At 34.9% G+C, this 20,227-nt stretch overlaps 1 protein-coding gene across 1 annotated transcript; it reads right to left on the reverse strand.

The window, feature by feature from the left end:
• Positions 1-334: 334 nt before the first annotated feature.
• On the reverse strand, positions 335-16,399 carry LOC119634053 (damage-control phosphatase ARMT1-like). The gene is made up of 7 exons (XM_038027968.1): positions 16,225-16,399; positions 16,066-16,171; positions 14,350-14,446; positions 7,544-7,803; positions 1,591-2,042; positions 1,385-1,524; positions 335-688 (listed from the first exon to the last, which is right to left on the reverse strand). Exons 1-7 carry the CDS (start codon positions 16,305-16,307, stop codon positions 507-509), a joined length of 1,320 nt encoding a protein of 439 aa, XP_037883896.1. The 5' UTR covers positions 16,308-16,399; the 3' UTR covers positions 335-506.
• Positions 16,400-20,227: the final 3,828 nt, after the last annotated feature.

Here is a 20,227-nt window from a genome sequence, read left to right on the forward strand (position 1 = left end):
GAAGTCTTAGTTGGCAAATTGAACAATTATTAATCAGTGGAGTATCACTATCATAATAATAATAGTAGTAATAATAATAGACATTTTCGTATCGGCCGTTGACAATAAAGAGTCCCTGTCTCATCAAACCACTTCGTTTCCATACAAACTCTTCCTTTTCTCAACCCCGTTTCGCAAAGGAAATATTGAAATTAGTTATTACTATATGTCCGTTGGTTGCGACCACTCAAACGTCTTAAGGGGCGTGGTTTGCAAAAAAAAAAAAAAAAAAAAAAACATTTAATACTTAAAAAATTAAACAAAAATGCAAACTCTTGATTAAAAACGAGACATATAGTTTATCTTATATAGTTTATTTACACGATTTGTTCAAAAATTCATTCATCATATCTGTTAGTAATTTATTACCAATGAGTACATTTTGAATTTATTAAAACTGTTTTGTTACTGCTGGAACCTCTTCTATACATCTTAGTCATTATATAGATTATTCCGTCTGATGCAATTCAATTTTCTTTGAATGCGCAACTACATTCTATTCGTTCCACGAACTGTATAAGTCCGTATTCGCCGGTTGTCATCCATTCATGAGTACGCCGATGCAGATCGTCAGTTTGGCCTTGTTGTAAACCGCAGACAATGTCCGACTTGATGGTTCGTAGTGCACATATATTAGTCGGCTGGAAACCTAAATTCGCAATTAAAAAAAGAGATATTATTAACACAAACAGAACAATTTCTAAATTTAAAAAGTTTCCTATAAACGCCTTAACAACCTATTAATTCGAACAAAATTTTCTTGTCAGCAAAGCTTTGAAGCTTTGCAGTAATGTAGTAGTCAATCTGGGATGATTTTAATTCGAGTTCAATATCATAGTTTAGTTCCAAATCATAGTTTATCACCCAAGCAAAATTGTTATTTGATAGTTTCGTATTCTCAAAATCTTTGAACGCTTTTCCGCCTTTCGTTTTTATTAAAGTCCCCAGACAAAGTTAACATACAATGTTTGAATTTTAAGTTCTCCCATTAAGCGCTCTCCCTTAGTCGATTATCCGGCTGATTTTTAATTGAGTTTTTCTACTAAAAAATAATCCTACATAATCCTACGAAAGTATACACAAATACATCCTAGTGTTACTTGTTTCTAAAAGTTTCCAATAGATCTCACGGGAGCAGCACAAATCAATCAAACTTGCAGTTAATTATCGAAAAGTCTAGTTGGCTATCAAGGGGTCTCACTTCAGCAGAAGCGCTTCCTCTTGAATATAAATGAGAAAAATTCTAACCCCATCGTCTAATATAACTCACGCTATTTTTCTACTTTGCTACACGTTGCTAGAAGGCAATTAATGCCGTATAACAAGTACTATGTTCTTAGGTTACCTCTTATACATGTTAAGAAATTGTCTGTTGGATCCCAGCAATAGTCTCCAAGTAGCTTTCGGTAATGCAAATCTCCTTTAAAGATGAGAAGGTGAGCTTGGGAAAGATATTTATACAGCTCAGGATTAATTTCGCGCATTCTAGAGGAATATAATTGTAAAAAATATACTAACTAGCGCTTACTTTTCATAATCACTTATGCTCACTTGAAGTATTCATAAGCGCTAACCCAAAAGTAGTTCATGGGGGCTATTAGAAATTTCTCCTCATCGAAGTACTGTTTCCATTTTCGACCCTGTTCATTTAAAATGCCGTATGAGCTGCTTCGCATACTTTGTAGCAAGTTTTGCAAGTCTTGGACTGTAGCATCATATGTATACCATGGTATTGGTTTGACATGAAAACGCACTTTCGATGCTAATTGTTTCTCTATTAAATATTCAGCCAGTACCAAATCCGCGTAAAGCTCAAAATTTGCGTTATTGCACACGAAGTCCACGATCACAGGCTTCGAATGATCAGCCATTTGTAAACAGTTCCATATACTTCGCGTATTATTCACTAAAATGTTGTTATCCCATTTATCTAGTAAATCGAGAAGATTACCTTCAAGTTTCGTAAAAAAAGACTGGTCACAAAGATTACTCCATAAATCGAGCTAGAAAGAAATAAATTTTTTTCGCTAAAAACTAAATATTTCAACATTTTCACTGGTAAGCAGGGTTAGGAGCACGGAGAATGGCCAAGTTTTTCCATACAAGTGACCTAGTCTTAGTGCGGTAGATAAGAACAGTAAGAACACAAAGCGCAAAAAAAAAAAAAACAATATTTAGAAATTTTATAAATAACTACAACGGATGATTTTTCACACTAATGCTTTCTATAAACCGAATAGTTTCCGATTTTTCGTACGTATACGGGATACCTGTTAAATAGTTGGTAAAAAAAAAACATTACGTAGAAGTTTTTTATAATGCTTTAAGACTTTTTGTACTTTAGTAAGCCATTTTCTTTCACTTCTTCTTTATTGCTCAATTACGGTTATTCAGAAACTATACACTCCTTGTCAGTATTTGATGTTAATTTTCGCTCACTCAGCTTTTAAAGCGCCAGCCGTTACCAAGAAGTCGAACTTTCCCGACAAGATAAATTGTGACGATATCACTTTCTTCTGATTATCCGACTGCCGAGTTAGATTTCCTTATACTAATAAATGATGAACAACCCGATCATCGTAGTACCCCATCAGTGTAGTGGTATTTCTCCAAATTATTGCAAATTTCTTTTGATTTTTCCTAATCATAGAACAGTCAGCATGTAAAAGCGACCAACTGTTGTTCTTAGCTTTTCCATCCTTCTTTCAGTAAACGCGTCTTTCTTCCCATCTTCTGAAGGACCTCCGGTTCAAGTGCTCTTTAAATTCAATGAAGGCTAAGAACACAATTTACCGGAAGTATAAAAACGAGGACGATCCGTTTGCTAACACTCGTTGTGCACAGATGGGGTCTAGTGCTCCACTCATGATTGCCACGCAATAGTACTGTTATTGCGTTTTCTAATAATGTAAGTGATTAATATGTGAACTCTTTTCGCGTGTTGCCGTAAATTTACATAAAAGAAAAGAGCAGTTCTATAACTGTAAATTGTAAACTGTAAAGGCACACAAAGAGAATTTTAATTCCCACAAACAGTTTGTTGCTTTTGTGTTAGCTATACTTGATGTATTTGATCTAAACACTTTGTGTTTTCTTTTATTACACGCCTTTTACACTTATTATTACACTAGAGCCTTATTGTCACTGTTCTGTAATGTGTTAAACCTAGCATCTGTTCCGATCAAGCAACATCGCCCTTGAAGCAAATGCCCGCCATGGTTTAACAAGACAAATAAATGCTACAAAAGTAGGAGAAACAAAGTTTTCAAAAAATTCTGCTTACAACTATTTTGCCTATTCTGCATCAAGGCATAGATTTAATTACCTCAGCCACCAATATTACTGCAGATATCTAAAGTTGATAGAATCCTCACTACTTGTTAATCCTAGATATTTTATCAGCTCCAAAAGAAAAATCTCCATTCCTCGCATGTTTCTTTCAATGGCTCTGAGTCCTCTGATTATATTGAAACCTCGAAGCTGACTACTTGCGACGAAATTGTTCAACTGTTAATTCCAATTTAACTGTCAGCTACCCGCATCCGATATCCTATTCGGTTTCGATTCCTAACTTGGTCATTTCAGGAATTGTGTTAAGATCTTCAAAAATGCAGATCTGCGCCTGGGCCTGATGGGATTCGATTACGCATACTTAAAACATGCTTTGTTGAGCTAGATGGTGTTATTTTAAAGATTTTTAATCAGTTCATAAAATTAGGCGTTTTCCCTTTGCTTTGGAGAAGTAGTTTCCTAATTCCAGTTCACAAATGTGGAAATGGACTTCACATTGAGAGGCATAGCCAAGTTGAGTGTCTTGAATTGTTTGAGCGAATTGTTACTCAGCATTTAGCTTGTGCTATTAAATCTTATATTTCTCCATTCCACCATGGCTTACGGAAAGGAAGATCTACTATCGCGAGTCTCTTAGAGTTTACTTGTAGTGTCTTCAAGGATTTTTCGAGTGGTTCTCGCACGGATGTCGTGTGCACTGATTTTAGTACAGTTTGAGTTAGTTAATCATAACGTATTGATCTTCAAGTTGAATGCCTCTGTCTTCCCTTTCTATTTAGTGAAATGGATGAGCACTTATCTGCATAACAGATTCTCCTTCATTCAGGGTTACGTTTAATTTCATTGCCTCGGATGAATTCACCATGACGTCTGGTGTCCCTCAAGGCAGCCATTTAGGACCCCTTTTATTTAATTTATACATTAATGATCTCCCCCCAGTGAATAAATTCAGCCAGAGCTTAGTGTACGCTGACGATGTGCAACTGTTTTCTTCCTTGTCCTTGGAATCGCAATCGTATCAGCTTCAAATTGATTTAATTTGCTTACATGGCGGTCTTTAAATTTTATGAAATAAAAAAATGCAAGAAGCTTTCTTGCTTAAGAAGAATGTCATTCTGTTCTGAGTATTTTATTGACTCATGCAAGCTGGAAAGCGTTGATTCGTTCATCGACCTAGGTGTTCTATTCGACCAAAGATTACGTTTTAATTTGCACATTGAGCTCTCTTTAAGTAAAGCTACTTCCGCGCCTGGTTTCATTAAGGAGTGGTCCAAAGATCTGAAGGATCCTTTCACTCCACATGTGCTTAGTTCGAGCAATACTTCAGTATGCCTCGACCGGCGTGTAGGTTTTATGTAGATTCAATTGAATTAGTTCAAAAGCAATTCTTGCCGTTTGCCCTGAGGAATTTGGGTTGCGACCCGTTTGTCCCGGTTGCTTCTTATCCTTACCGTCACTTGAGAAACGTAGATTTATTCTTGGTGTCTCCTTTTTAATTAAGTTAATTAATGGTACCATTGCTTCGTCCACATTACTTGGTAAGATACGCTTTAATGTCCCTAACTGTTTCTCTAGTCTCTTCATGTTCATTATGAGTCAATTTAAATATAATTATGAGCTGCTTAACCCGTTTAGAGGTGCTTGCAGATACCTATATGGTGTCTATCACCTAATCTCAATATCGGACTCTATAAAATCAAAACCATTTTGCTTAATACGCACTATTTACCTATGTCGTATTTAAACTAAGTTTTAACCTTAATATCTCATTATACTTCGAAAATTAGTTGATGCTGATTAATGTATCGGTTGCCAAGCTTTTGCATGTTTCCGATGGCTTAGGGGTTTACTTGCAATTCGCTTCTACAGTGCTTGTGGGTTTGCCTCTGTGCTACCGATGTACATGCTATTTTTCTTTGTTTTTCTTTTCTTGTTTGTTTATATGTCAATTATTAGCTAATTATTATTATTTTTTTTGTTTACCTCTCCTTATATACTGTGCACTAGTATAGTCTAAGAGCGAAATGAATTCGACAGTTAATTTATTTTCGTTCAGGTTATGTTTACGGCTAAGAAAGTTAATTTTTACAAAAAAAAGTAGGTAGCGGTTTGTGTTGAATGGTCTTCACTAAAGCGAGAACGTACATATAGAGTAGCAGTAAATGGTTTACACCATGCCTGCTGCGAATATTAAATCAGAGATGATTTTGTGAAGACGTCAAGTACGCAATATCACTGACGTTAGAAGTAGGGTAACCAAGGGACCACTACCTATGTTTTATATTGATTTGGACGCTAAATCAAGCAACAACGATATTTTTAAAAGTCATTCTGGATGACAATAGACATCTACAACCTGCTGGAACTCAAATTAAATGTGAAAGCTCTGAACCCTCAATATATTCTATTTATTTTCCTCCAAGACATAATCTAAACTAGAAACTAGAGACTCAGTTCGTCGTCGGAGGTGACCGTTATACTAAACACCCCTGGTGAAGTTCAAAGCCCGAACATCCTAAAGGCAAGGTTTGCCATATCTTCCCATATTATTCAGACACATCAGAGTATGACCATTTAATTTCTGACCATTCGCCTTTCATAGTTCTTTTGGACACGAGTTGTGTTTCTCAAAGATTACAAGGTAATCTCTTTTAAAACTGATATACTCTGCTTTAGAATAAAAAGGGAACTGAGAAAAGTCTGGAAACATGACAGAACCGCAACTAATGAGACTAATTACAATCGAGTTACAAATCAACTATAACAGCGATTTCAAAATCGAAAATGTCTTAAAAGAAACTTATCTCGAACAACAAATAACAATCGCAAGCTTTAGGGAAAGCTACCAATTATTTAAAAAGACCAACCAGGAGAAACGTACTGATAAAAGATCCAAATGGCACATGGTTTAAGTTAGATTCTAATAAGACACCAAATTTAAATATTTATCCTCTTTAAACAATGAAAAGTGTTCGGAGTACGACAAGGTACGCGCTAAAGGAATAATGGCTCTGCCTGAAAAGGTCGTCGTGTTATTGAAATTGAGCTACAATTAAATTTGAGACGGACTCAGTGTTCAGATCAATGGAAATGGTCTGACACTAAGCAAGAGAATGACGTCAGCTCTTGCGGGCCAATAAGTCTTCTATTTACTTTTTTCGAAAAGTTTTGAAAAACTGCTGCTGCGAAGATTGCAGCCAATGTTAAATGATAATAGTACAATGCCTGAACATCAATGTGGGCCACCCCCGAAGAATGTCATCAAATCATTAAAGAAGCCAACAGAGATTTAGAAAATAAGCACTACTGCTCAGTAGTGCACTTGAACGTGAAGTGAATTTTTCATAGAGTTTGGCATCCAGGTCTTATTTTTACCTTGAAAAGGAAACTTCCTGTTCCAAAGAAATATTAGACGTCCGTGAAATCAATGTGGGCATTCCACAGGATGTTGCACTAGGCACTGCGCTCTACACTAGTTTCTCCTTGAATATGCCGCTAGCTGGAGATGTCACTGTGGCTACATATGTTCTGTGATTGCGCGCAGCGAGCATAAAACCGAAGCTTCAACTATTATTTAGACATCCCTTACTAAGATCTCTACCTGACTAAAGAAATGGAGCAAGCGTACATGCTAAGGAATTTACGCACATTACATTTGCTTCCGTATCTCTTGACAACGTCCAAATTCTTAAATATGCATCTAAGTAGAAGAGCGATATGGAAAAAACACATAAGGGCAAAAAAAAAATTCATTTGCAAATGAGCAAAATACGTCTATATTGGCTAATTAGTCAAAAATAAATATTAAGTGTGGAAAATAAGTTCCTGTTATACAATTCTGAAATCCTTGTAAACATATGGTATACAACTTTGGGGTGGTGCGACTAACAGCAACATTGAAATTCTTTAGTGCAACCAAACTAAAGTTTTACGATCAATCGTAGAGGCTCATGGGCTATAATTAATATTCATAAGGATTTAGGCATGCCCACAAAAAAAAAAACGAAATGGTTAACTTCAGTTCTCGACATCTTGATTGACTTAGCCGTCATTCGTACTCGCTTGCAATGGACTGTACTTTTATCTTTCCTTTTTTGTTTTACAGTTACAGGCAACTTGCAAAGCTAAATTGCTTCACAACAGTAATTAATGGTGTAATCTTTTTTATTTTTCAATTTTCAGGCGTTTCAGAAAACTTTATGTGAATAAATACCTTCACAAATCGATGAAACACTCTTTTGTCCTTATCTGCGCGGCGACAGGAACGAGCAACCGCAATCATAACATTGGACTGAAGAACTTGTTTTTGTTTTTCAAAATAATCGAACGATTTCAAAGCTGTTCTGGCCTCAAAAAACGAAGACACCTTTCGGTAGACATAGCTTTCCGAATATAACCAACAAGACCGAAAAAAGCTGTTCAACTCTTTGGGTAGTGCATCAATGAATTCGTTCCACAATATCTTGTCAGGTTCTGCAATTAAAAATATATACTTGATCATTAATAGATTTAAATTTAATTTTCAATTATTAAAATCTGAAGATGGCTACAAATGGTAAAGGCACGTATTACAGAGAATATCATTATCATACTTTTATTAAGTCGCAAATTATTAAATTTCGTGTCGAGACAGCGGACGTTCTAGTAAAAGACAGTAAGGTTGCTATTCAGTTTTTTGACCGCTCGCCTAAAGGCTAAAAGGCGCCCTCAAGCCAGAAACGCAAATTCAACAAACGATCAAGCAATGACGGTGAAGTTACAATTTTAAAGGACGATATTTTTCCACGCCGATCAGGATTAAATTAAAAAATTATAACTTTCATCATTGGAACATTGGACACTTTTTTTCCAGACATAACTCAATACCAAATCCGTCGTTGTGTTCGACGCAGAATGTGAAACGAATCGAGCTTTTCGTGCAGGAATAACAATCAGATCGTACACAACCTGGTCGGATTCACTAGTATGTGAAGCATGATCACCCAGTTCAAGTTGACCTCGCCGGACGCTTGTCGGCTACAACAGACTTGAGGCCATAAATGTTCTCTGCCTGAAGCAACGTCGTTACCCTATCAGTATCCGAGGGACCACTCACGGTATATATAGCTTCTTCCAGTGGAGTATGGACAGTAATCAAGGATACAGTAATGGCATCGCCAACCGATGAACCCAACTTTGAGATCGCAAATCGCTACAACCTTGCAATGACTGTAGATGGCCAATTGCAGAATTCCTAGCCTTTAGGTTTCCTTTCAACACAAATTCAGTTCCTTCAAATGGTTGACAGCCGTTGAAGGAGTCTTGTAACTTAATAAACTTATCTGCTCAAGTTTTTAGATCCTTATATAATTCGCTTAAGACTATTCTGTCTACTGTCTACATCTACCTTCCGACAAGTGCGGTAAGCCCAACGGACACCTTAGTGACATAGTCCATTTCTCTACTACTAAGACCAACACATTTAAGATGAGCTAAACCGTCGCAAACCTGCACTGTAAAAAACGGTCCGGCCGACTTCCCGTACAATTCGGAAAATTGCAATCAGTTTACACGGTTCCACAGAAGGGCGGATGGACAGACGAATGGACTGAAATGCGTAGGTGCGTTCCGAATGTGAAACTGTCCAAGAATTTTTATACTTTGTTTTGGGTTTTTGAGCTTTGCTTCCGTGCGTTATAAAAGTTTCGAGAAAGAAAGTGATATTATGACATTCTACAAAGTTAAGCAGGTGGGGACGATTTTTTCCATTCTCCTAGAGGTGCTAGAAGATCGCCCGTAGAGTATACGTTCAAATTTTCGCACATTTATCTGCTGTAGGTTATGAGTGACGAGCAAAAACCAACCTTTTATTTCTTTTAAAAACCAGACCTGTTGTTAGTTTAAGTGACACTGTATGTGTTCCCTTAAAGCAATTTTGCCCATTTTCAATACCAACCTGCGCGCAAGAACTTGCAACGTCTCTGCCAAATTTGAACTGGAGAGCTTCATTTTTACGGCGAGGAGAATACTTGTAACAGACATCAAACTGACGGACGGACAGCCAGACAGGCAGGCTTGAATCGATTTAGAATTTGATGGTGATCAAGAATATATATACTTTGTAGTGTCTCTGAAGCTTCCTTCTGGGTGTTGCAAGCCAAACGGATATACCCCTCATCATCCGGCGAAAGGCATAAAAATACAATGAATACTTCGTACCGAAGCATACTAACTTTATGCGGGTATGCACAATACCCAGAAGAGCTTGTTATAGATCCACATTTTATTATATTGATCGATTCAGAAAGTGATTCCGATTCTAAGCTTTTTTGCCCGTCCGTCCGTTAAGTCCTTTTTTTAACTCACAGGCCGCAATTTTTGAGATATTTTGATCACTTTTTTGAACACTTCCCTTATAGCGCCTCATTTTAAACACATGAATAACTATATGGCTGTGATGGGCCACGGCCCGTTATATTTTTTTTACTTGAAACAATTAAAAGAATTACAGCAAACCACGGCCCACACGCGACCCAACTGCCTGCAATACAATTGGTTGAAAAAGCAGTCCAACCAGAATCATTTTCAATAGCGTCCAATTTTGGTGTTGGTGTGCCAAATTTCGTCAAGTTATCCCAAAAATTACGAGTTGTAAGTTAATCATAAACGCACAATATATACAGATCGACAGAAAGGCTTAAATCGATGTAAGATCGGTGCATTCATCTCAACTCCTTCTGGGTGTTATGTACAATTGCAAAGGCTTTGCATCACACGTGACTTATGATATGCATATATAGTCGTTATTTCATAAATCAAATGTCAACGAACAAAATGAACCAAGATTTCAATTCAAAAGAAAAGAAACGTTGCCGCGAAATGCCTTCGTTTGGTGAAAAACAAACAATAGCATTGCTTAATTGCTTATTGAAGTCGACATTTAGAACAAGCCACAATTGTCTCGTGTGTACCCAGTTGGCAACAGATTCGAACTTTATGCCTCAGTTAAGCATTTAATACAAAAGCGATATTAAGTTTCTCAAGTATCTGGTTATTTAATATTACAGTTGTTTTGGAATGCGGTTTGTCGATCGGGTTACGTTAAAATTCGAATTTATGAGGAGAACTGATCGTCGCCTGGATGCTTTCGCCGAAAATATAGTATATATCTTTAAGATTGTATTTGGAAGTAGTTGGTCGAAAACCTTGTTTCACTTTCGGCTAATGACACTGGTACAATGGTCTGCACGCATTTGGTGCAAATATTTGAAAACTTTAATGAAAACATTTTTTCAAAAGCATGGAACCGGATGATTTGAAAACTATAACTGGTGGAATTGAGGTATTTGCATAATTTTTAGAAACCCGATACAGTAATCTGACAATTTAAATTATTTCAAATGGGAAATAAATATTATCAGCTCTTAATTTTGAAAAGGATTTTCCAAATGGGACGCAAACGATTTCCAATGTATCTGTGCAACATTTTTGTTTGCCCAAAATATCATTTCATAGTCTCAACTATTCTTTATAGAAAACCAGTGCATCTTTTAATAAACAGAGCAAGATTTGATCTGAACTTGATAAACCAAAAGAATTCATTTTTTTTTATTTCTAAGGACACTTACGAAAGTGTTACAAAAGTGTTCCCATATTAATTAACAAGCAAAAACTATTTCATTTATAGACAGACGGTATAATCTGCAGCATTGTTTCCATTACTGTATCATTGGGGTAATTTCTATGCGCGAAACGCGTAGGTAGTTACGTCGAAATGGATATGTTTGGATTACTCGCTGATGCGTGCATAAGAAGTTTCGCATTTAAACTGTTCGCGACAACGACAATCCCATGCATGATAAGATTTGTTTCTTAAAAGGGTGTGTATATCGAAGTAATTTTACGCGAAGTGATTTTAATTGGAAACACTCTCCCGGAATTGGTCAGCATAAGGACATCTGCTTACGAAGTGAGCAGCAAACTTATTGGTCAACTCATTGGTTACCCGTTATTGGTCTGTGTCCGGGCTTTCATCATTTAAGTGGGCGGAGATCTTTCTTGCAAATGCCTATGTTCCAGCTGATGATCTATCCAGCTTCAGTGAAATTTTAGCTAAATCTAATAAATATCGAAATTAACTGAAGAGATCTGACCAACAATTGGCAGTATTAACTATTCCCTATATTGCATCAATTTGCTTCAGACATTCCATGAACATTTGCGTAAACAAATTTTCAATACTTCCCGATATCTATGTCCCTCTATGTTGACACATCACCGTAGACTACTGAATTGAAGCGTTGAACGAACACGGTCTTCGTTACAATACTACAATTTGACTTTTACAAAGTTGTCGATGCACATTTCACGAAATGCCAACGAAGAAGGGGCATTTGCAGCTCAACTAGCTATCAATGGATGACTCTGCTAGACTGCACCTTTTTCAGGAAATCCCTTGTATTCCGTAACGCATTTTTCAAAATATTACTAAAGAAAACGTGACAATCTTACGGCATTATCTTATCATCTACCACTGGAGAACAAGTTCAATTCCTTCTATTGAAGACTGATTGGGTCAACTGTCGCGACTATGTCAAACCACTTCAATTAACCGATCTTTCACTTGTAATGCCAGTCATTACTCTTTCGCAAGAACAAGGAAATTCGCAGAGTTAAAGAGGTTTAAAAAACAACCTTAAAAAATAGCTCGCCGAAGGTCGTAAGTAGGCAGTTGCGGAGCAGGAGAAAATTAACTTCTTCAAGACAAAAGAAAAAGTGCTCCTATAGAAAATAATGAAATCTAACAGAGTGTATGGGAAAACACGGAAATAGCAACAATAATCACGAAACCCCGAGCAAAACAATTCGTAACGACCGATGCATAGCTACAATGCTGTAATCTCGGTGTATCTTTACGACGCAATAACGATGGATTCGGCAAACCACTTTGCTGAGTAAACTATTATTCAAAGGCATAAAGACATTTTTAAGTGTATTTTCAAAAAAAATTAAAAGTTAAAACCATTCAAATTCAGTAATGACAGCTTTTTTGAATGCGTTTTGCAATATATGCGTCGCATTGGCATTTTTAGACCATTTCTCAGAGAATGCTCGACTAAACTACACCACTTAGTCCAAAGACACGCATACTGATCTGTTAATATTTCGACTGGACTGTACCATCGCCTTTTTGTGCTTCGGATTATCATACTTTTATATTGAATTCGAAATGAAAACGAATTGTATAAGACGGCAACGTAATTTTTTATTTTAGATACTGGCCCATGGATCCATGGACTCTGAATCTTTTTACGCATTCTTTTTTGAAATATCAATCTTCTTTCATTTTCCCACATAAATTAGCACTAAATCCACATGAAACGCAAGTAATATTAGTTTTAAGATCAGAGAGTATTTTTAGCCCGGTAGAAGCACATCTAGAAATTTTTTCGTTCATTGAATTTCTCTCCTCAGACCAAAAGCTGGATTGAACTTTTAATTTTTGTGCAGAAAGGTTTATCAAAAACATTTGGGCTTCCGTTATCCCAAATGGACGATTTTACTCACAATAGTGAAACCGTTCAATAAAAAACGACTTTCATTTGCTCGAGATGGATGGACTTTTTTCGAGCTTTTCTAGAATCTAATCCACAATAAATGGTCATTTCGGTTAAAATTTTGAATCAACTAATTTTTGTATGCCTAATATTAAAAATCTCGTAAAGAGCAATATCCGAAATGTAGTTCGATTCATTGTGCTTGCAAACAATATTTACAACTCCTCCAACCTTACACATAATTTATAATATATATATACCTATATATACATATATAAATTAGGTACATAATTTTTAATGATGATTTCCTACGGAGTAAAAAGCCTCCCTACTCATTTGAAAAATAAATGAACCAAATTTGAGGACCTTACGTTACCTGCAAATGGATTAGCAAAATAGAGATATATGAAAGAACATCAAGCATTTCTATATTTCAAATTGCAAATCTATATTTCAATCCTCAAAGGACAGCTCTAAAGGACAGCTATTTAAAGCGATGCAGCTACAAACATATATAGTATTTGGTTTATACAAAATTATTACATGATCGTCGACAACCACTCAACAATTTATTGTAACAATGTTAGAGAGAAACTCATCAAAAAAATCAAAAACATGTCCCGTCAAAGCGAATGGACATTTTGATCTCTCCAATTCATTTATCCTCCCTTTCGGGGACTCACCAGTGCGTTAGCAGTTTAAGTCGCTTTTTTCATCAGGGGAACAAATTGAAGCAATATCTTATGTTAGACTTGGCGCTGCTATGTATGTTCGCTAGAGCGTCATTCACATGAATTTGCAACTACCGAGAGCTCTATAACTAAATAGTACGACGGTAAACAAAAATTTGTTCAATGCACTGACTTGTACTAAAACATCTTCCTCCAATAGACCTGATCTCCTCTCGGATTGTAATCGGAATGTAATAATGTATAAAATACTGCGGCGAAAACACAAATCCACAAATAATATTTTGCTCATTTAAAGTAGGTAAGCAACAATAATAAATAAAAATTTACAGAAAGTTCTATTATGTCAATTAAAATTTTCCATTTCTAGTGTTACTTATGTTTTCATAAGGAGCATTTGTTAAACTGTGCTCGTTTTTTCTTAGGAAATGCGAAATATGGAACTCAAAACGTGAACAGCTTAATAACTGCGATCGAATATAAAATTCATCAAATTTTCCTAGTCTCCGTGTTAAACTTGCCGCTCAATTAAGACCAATGCTGGACACAGAAGCAATGATAAAGGCAAGTTGAAATTCAGTGTATCTGAGCAATACACTACAAATATAGTAATTGTTTCAAAAAAAAAAAAAAGCGCTTTCAATAAAGTTAGGCTATTACAAATTTATGCCTTAGAACGGATTGAAAACGTTACAATTTTCTTTTAGGTAACATTCTGTGCGCATAAATATAAAGAAGTGAGAAGTCATTCTTATGTGCAAATGATAATTAGCGTCGTATTGGACGTTTCTTACCATTATTTTCGAATTTTTCAAAAGGTTTGTCCGTTTGGAGTTGATACTTCAGTTTAGACAGTTGACCAATCACTACCTTGAGCTCCTCCCGGGAGTCCTAAGAAATTGCAAACAAGAAAAAATTAATGCCCTTTCAATGGCCAAATAAATATATTCTTTCAAACACACAAAAAATATATCCAGAACTCTAAAATTTGTTAGCGTGTGAGGAAAACGATACACGCGGCATGGAAATGGCATCTAATAGTAACCAGCTTAGTATGGTATGGTAGATGAAGATTTCTAATCCCTATAAACGGCCTTTGTTTTGGCTGTCAAACTGAACATAAATGGGGAACAAACAACATAATACGAGAGGAAAAATAAGTCACCATAAGAATGAAAGGGGATTTCAAAATAGACAACGTAACTTTAGCTGCTTTGAATTTAAATATTGTATATAGACTGTTTGTCAGTTTTCTGATGCAGTCATTGTAGACAAATGATAATGGCGAATATCGTCCATACTTCTGCAAGTTCATCTTATGATAATTGTATATTTTCTTTTTTTTTTTGATTTTACCATGATAGTGTCGTTAGTTTAGAAACAATAAAAAAACCAATATGTTGAGAATAGAGATGCCTAACATCACGTTAACTTTAGCCATGAAATGAAGAAGAACAGAATTATTCATGTGTTTTTTTAGTTTTCTGTTAAAGTTCAGGTTATTCTCTTAAAGCTAGAACCAAATTTGGACGGTGACATCATGTGTCTGCGTCTTCGAAAGATCTATTTTATACAAACAACTGGAAGCGTCTATAAATAAGAAATAATAACAAAAACTTCAAAATACGAATGATTTGGCAATGTAAAATTAAAGCGCGTGTGGCAATATAGTAGAAAAAGTAGAAGAGGTGGCAGTGCAAATCGGCACAGAAATTCATTATAATTCTTGTAAAAGCCATGCTAATGCTATTTCAATTCACTTATACCAAATGCGATATTCATCTCACCAAACTGTCAGTATCTAATGTATTGTTCAAGTTTTATGCGCTGATAAATATGAAATTCAGATTATTTCCTTTAGAACAACGGAAGTCGAGTCGCTGAAATTTGTGACTAATGGTCAGAATGTATTGGAGGCTAGTATCATCTAAAAATCACATAGATTCGGCGACATCTACATGTCATCCTACGATTTTATTAAGTGCACATCTACATCCATGTTGCATTCACCATATATCCAATTTTATATCGATATCCCTCCCTTCCGCAGTTTACTGCCACCGAAGAAAACCATCTATTAAAAGTATTAAACAATGCTCAAATCTTTACTGCACAAACTCCATCATGTTCGACAGTCATCATGTCTCTTTTATTTATTCCTTTTCATCACACTGGTATCACGAGCTTCCTTGCCCTGTATCTATCAGGAACATAAGATGCTATCTTTTACCACAAAAATATGGGCTTTTCTTACACTCGCTAATTTAAAGAAAAATATATCGTGTGTGCCTATTCCATAAATCAAGCCATGTCCAACGACAATGATGTGACATGGCTAAGTTTCCTCAAACCTCTAAATTCAGTGGAAGTCGAAAGTTGAAAATGTGACTAGGCTTCTGTGATTGCCTTACCTTCCGATCGTAGTAAGAAAGTTAATCCAATTCACTTAGATGCACTTTTCCATTGCTCATCCTTTTAAAGGCGATCGATATAAAAAAATTATTATTTACCTCTCCAAACCGTCTGACGATTTCGTCTTTATCTTTAAGTAAATCGTCGATGATTTGCGTTAATATTACTGGCATACGATCTCGTAAGAAAATGTAAGCAAAACTCCTGGAAAACATTTTTAAAAATCCATTTTTTTCTTAGTAAATAAAGTTGTTTACTTTTTATAACGTCCGGAAAGCAAAGCATGCCGAGGTGTCTTAGTATCTATTATGTCGAAGCGGTCACGAAAATCATCAGACATATTTGTGCGATTTATTTAATTTTGTTATTCAATTTTGTTACAGAGAATTTCAAAATTTTTTAAAAAATTGTCCGGAATATATAAACTACACAAACTACAGTTGAGGAAAACAGCTGATCACCGTTTCAACTAAAGTTATTAGAACAGGCAGGTTATAGATGGGTACAAGCAAAGTATTAATCTATTTAATGTATTTACCTAGTAAATAAAAATTTTAATATATTTACAAAATAATGAAAAAAATATATATATTAAATAAATATAAATAAATAAATTTGAATTTTTTCATATTTAAAGCTCTAGTAAATTTTTAATATTCAATAAAACGAAGGTTGCAAGACTATGAAGAAAGATATATAAACATACACCACTAAAGCTCTCAAAGCATTTAAATTAGCTATGAACCTTTCATCATCATAGCATTATACAGTATCTCATCGATATTTTTCCCTTCTCTTTTTAAATCGGAAAGGCTAGTAGGCAGATTTAAAGAACTTTTATCTATTTGATTCACTACTACTTTTCAAAAACTGCCTGCTTGCTCAAAATTATTATAAATACGCGCTATACGCCCGTATTTTATGACTTACAATTTACCGAATTGATAAAATAATAAAATTATACAAAAATGAAATGATATGAATTAAAAGTAAATGTAATGTGCTGAAATATGTCCGTATTTAGTTGTTTTTATGTCCACTTTCTTTTTACAAATTATCTGGAACATAGCCACCCTTCAAGGTGTAGAATACTCAGCGTAGAATATAACGTTTATTTACAAACATTTATTACATTCTCTTACATGCTTGTGAGCATAGAAACCAAATGGAAATTGATGCTGATGATGTCAATTCAAGAATATATGTTCTTTATGAAAGCCTTCTGCTGGTTGTTGCATCTCTAGCTAATCCAAACTAATGTATGGTCTTCTGTGTTTTACTGCTATTGTTGCTCCTAAGGGTATCAGATAGAATGGTTAACTAATGTTTTCTATATTAAGCAGCCAGAGAAAACACGCAGGAGGGAATAAACGTTGAAATGTACAGCAAAGTAAATTTTACTCTGAGAAATTGAATTTTATTCTCAACATTTTTTGTCTCTCAATTTTGTGTAGGGTTCATGCTGTAAATCATGTACAGTGCGTATTGTGTTGTAAATTCTAATTTCTGCCTACATTTGTCATGCACATGCTATTGTTTTTAATTTGCTTAAATTTATTTAATATGTTTTACCTTAGATTTCAAGACTTCACAGTTATATGCATGCACACTCAAAACTAATCGTTCTCATCAATAATATATCTATAGTATTTTTGTACGAAAACTACAAACCACTTGATATTAATATTTTTTAAAGTAAGTTAAAAAAATTATATAAAATTTTCGTTATTTTAAATTCTTTTTTTGAATATTTCTTATAAAGTTCTACAAGCTATGTCACTTTTTCTTTTCTTTGACGCACTTTTCCTGTTGACACGTTTGTCCCCTATATGGACTAGAATCTTGCCTCAATTCAACCTAGGGATACCTAGGAAATTTAAAAATTTAAACCGCTAACATGCCAATAATTAATCCCATTATTGACAAAGACTATATGGTATCATCCTATTTAAATCAAATTTACTTTCAAATCTACTTCACTTACAAAGTTTATTTTTATTCATCCATTGGTTATAGCCTGCAGAAAGTTTATTTTTAGGTACCTCCACGGGAGAGTTGCATTACGGAAAATCCGAGCATTGATAAAATCATAATAATCGTTCTTCTTCTTCTGGTTTTCTTCCACTTAGCTTTAAGATTTTACAATTCTTATATTAGTGCTTTAGTTTCCTAATTGATAAAACAACAGCTGTTTGACATTTGATAAATATTTGTTTGGTGTTGCCATACAAATTTGGTTTTAGCTTTAACAGCAAATTAGGAACTTTTAAGTGAAAACCCGTCAGCTTTAACAAAAAACCATCATCTTCTAACAGAAACTCGTCAACAATTTCGTGGTCTTTCTTTACATTTTTTAAAAACCTTCATTGAAGTAAATATAACATTCAAACATGATACTTTCTACCCCGCCCCTTAGACGGATAAAAAAATTAAATTCCATTGAATTATTTAAATTTGATTTATATTATATTGTTGTTCAAAGGAGATTCGTTCATTATTGCCTTGAACGTGAGTACTTTTTGAAGTAACACTTCCTGCCTGTGTTTGACGTGCTAGCGAAGATCCATTCCCTCGTGCCTTTAAAGTTAGGTAGTATAAGATTTAAAAAAGCCATTTATAAACGGAATACAGATGACTTATTGAACATTGAAGTAATGGTTTTAAGCCTTATACAACCGTATAAATTTCCACACTAAAATAGCTGTCATACAAAATGATTTCTTGGTCTTCTCATTGCCCTTGGATCCGTTTGTGTGCTAAATTTAATCGCAACGTCTCAAAAATTGCAATCTGTAAATTGCACATAAAAATGCATGACGAGACATTGATGGACAGATAAGCGGTGTAATAAAAGATGAGTCCACCTCAAGTTCATATCGACGAAAACGTAATGGACTCTCCGCCACGAGTGGTGTAGGGTACAATAATTCTGAATAGATCGATATAATAGGAAGTGGACTTATTCTAAACTCTTTTGGGCGTTACACATTGGCATAAAATTAATTTATCCCGTACAACAAGTGGTCCAGGATATAACGTGGCATTAATCTTGATGAAGAGACTTCAATTGTAATCCATATTCCCTGCTTTTTTTTAGCAAAACTGTTAACTGGAACATTTTATGGTCTTATATTTTACCCATTATTATGAATCGACGCAAAAAACTTCGCTTTATTATCGATTGCTCGATTGATTACTCATGCTGCTTTCTCCAGATCCAAATTTGCAGTCACTTTCTAAAATGCCTGCCAAGGACTGCTAGCTCAAGCACTTATAATCGTCATATTTTAATGTGATATATTTATATATTTCTTAATTATTGCAGTGAAGCATAAACCGAACGCACACTCAGTCTTTTTTAACAACATTTTTTGGATTTTTGTTCGTTGCTTGGAAATTATTAACGTTGGAACACTGCAATTTTCCACATTTACTTTACGAAACACTCTTTTCTTCATGTGTAAAAATGGAAAAAAAATCGGCCATGCCCACGTAAAGTAAAATAAAATTAAATTTTATTTTTTTAATTTTTTTGCGGGCATAAGGCAAACAAGACCGAATGTTTAAAACTATTTTGAACATCCCTCAAATGAAGATATATTATCTGCCTTAAAAAGATTTTAATTCCAAAATGAATATGGTCCTGGTGGATTAATTTTTCTTGATAATACCAGCGATGCGGATGTCAAATAAAAGAACTTTGAGGGCAGAATGCGAAAAACATACCAATGGGTATGTGTGATTCGGCTCCCGCTGATTATATTTTTCTTACCTTTTAATAAATTTGAAACATAAAAATGGGAATACTCGTAAACATAAAAGATAAGAAACCCCATCATCATCATCAATTGGGACACGGAAAAATACAAAAATTTAGATTTTGAAATTTTTAAGTCCGTTATGACAAAATTTTGTATTGAAAAATGATCGCCGAAATGAAACGAATCGCAAAAAGAAGTTCATGAAAATGAACAAATCAAGTTAGCCTATGTTGCAACGTTGTCACGCTTTTCTAATACGTTCATGTTTGCTATATTACGGCAGTCAGCAATTAAGGGATATAAATTTTAGATAAATCGCTTCAAAAATAGTAACTTCCGAAATTTGTTTGTCGAATTATGTTAGAAATTTTCTGTCATTCGACAGAGATATATACATTTTTGGTTACATGCTGAATGTTTGTAGGGTGGTACTGAAAAGTCTACACACATTTACATTGCAGCCAGTTTAGACAGAGATAAATGACCGTAAAACATAATC

This window comes from Glossina fuscipes, unplaced genomic scaffold, assembly GCF_014805625.2.
Source record: "Glossina fuscipes isolate IAEA_lab_2018 unplaced genomic scaffold, Yale_Gfus_2 2, whole genome shotgun sequence".
Lineage (NCBI taxonomy): Eukaryota > Metazoa > Arthropoda > Insecta > Diptera > Glossinidae > Glossina > Glossina fuscipes.

What these genes read in the sequence shown, in the direction of transcription:
- LOC119634053 (XM_038027968.1), bottom strand. Translation starts at nt 16,307, where the DNA reads ATGTCTGATGATTTTCGTGACCGCTTCGACATAATAGATACTAAGACA. An exon ending in TGAAAAATTCGAAAATAATG is followed by an intron (nt 7,804 to 14,349) that starts GTAAGAAACGTC and finishes TTTTAATTGCAG; the next exon opens with AACCTGACAAGATATTGTGG. An exon ending in TTTCTTAACATGTATAAGAG is followed by an intron (nt 689 to 1,384) that starts GTAACCTAAGAA and finishes TTGCGAATTTAG; the next exon opens with GTTTCCAGCCGACTAATATA.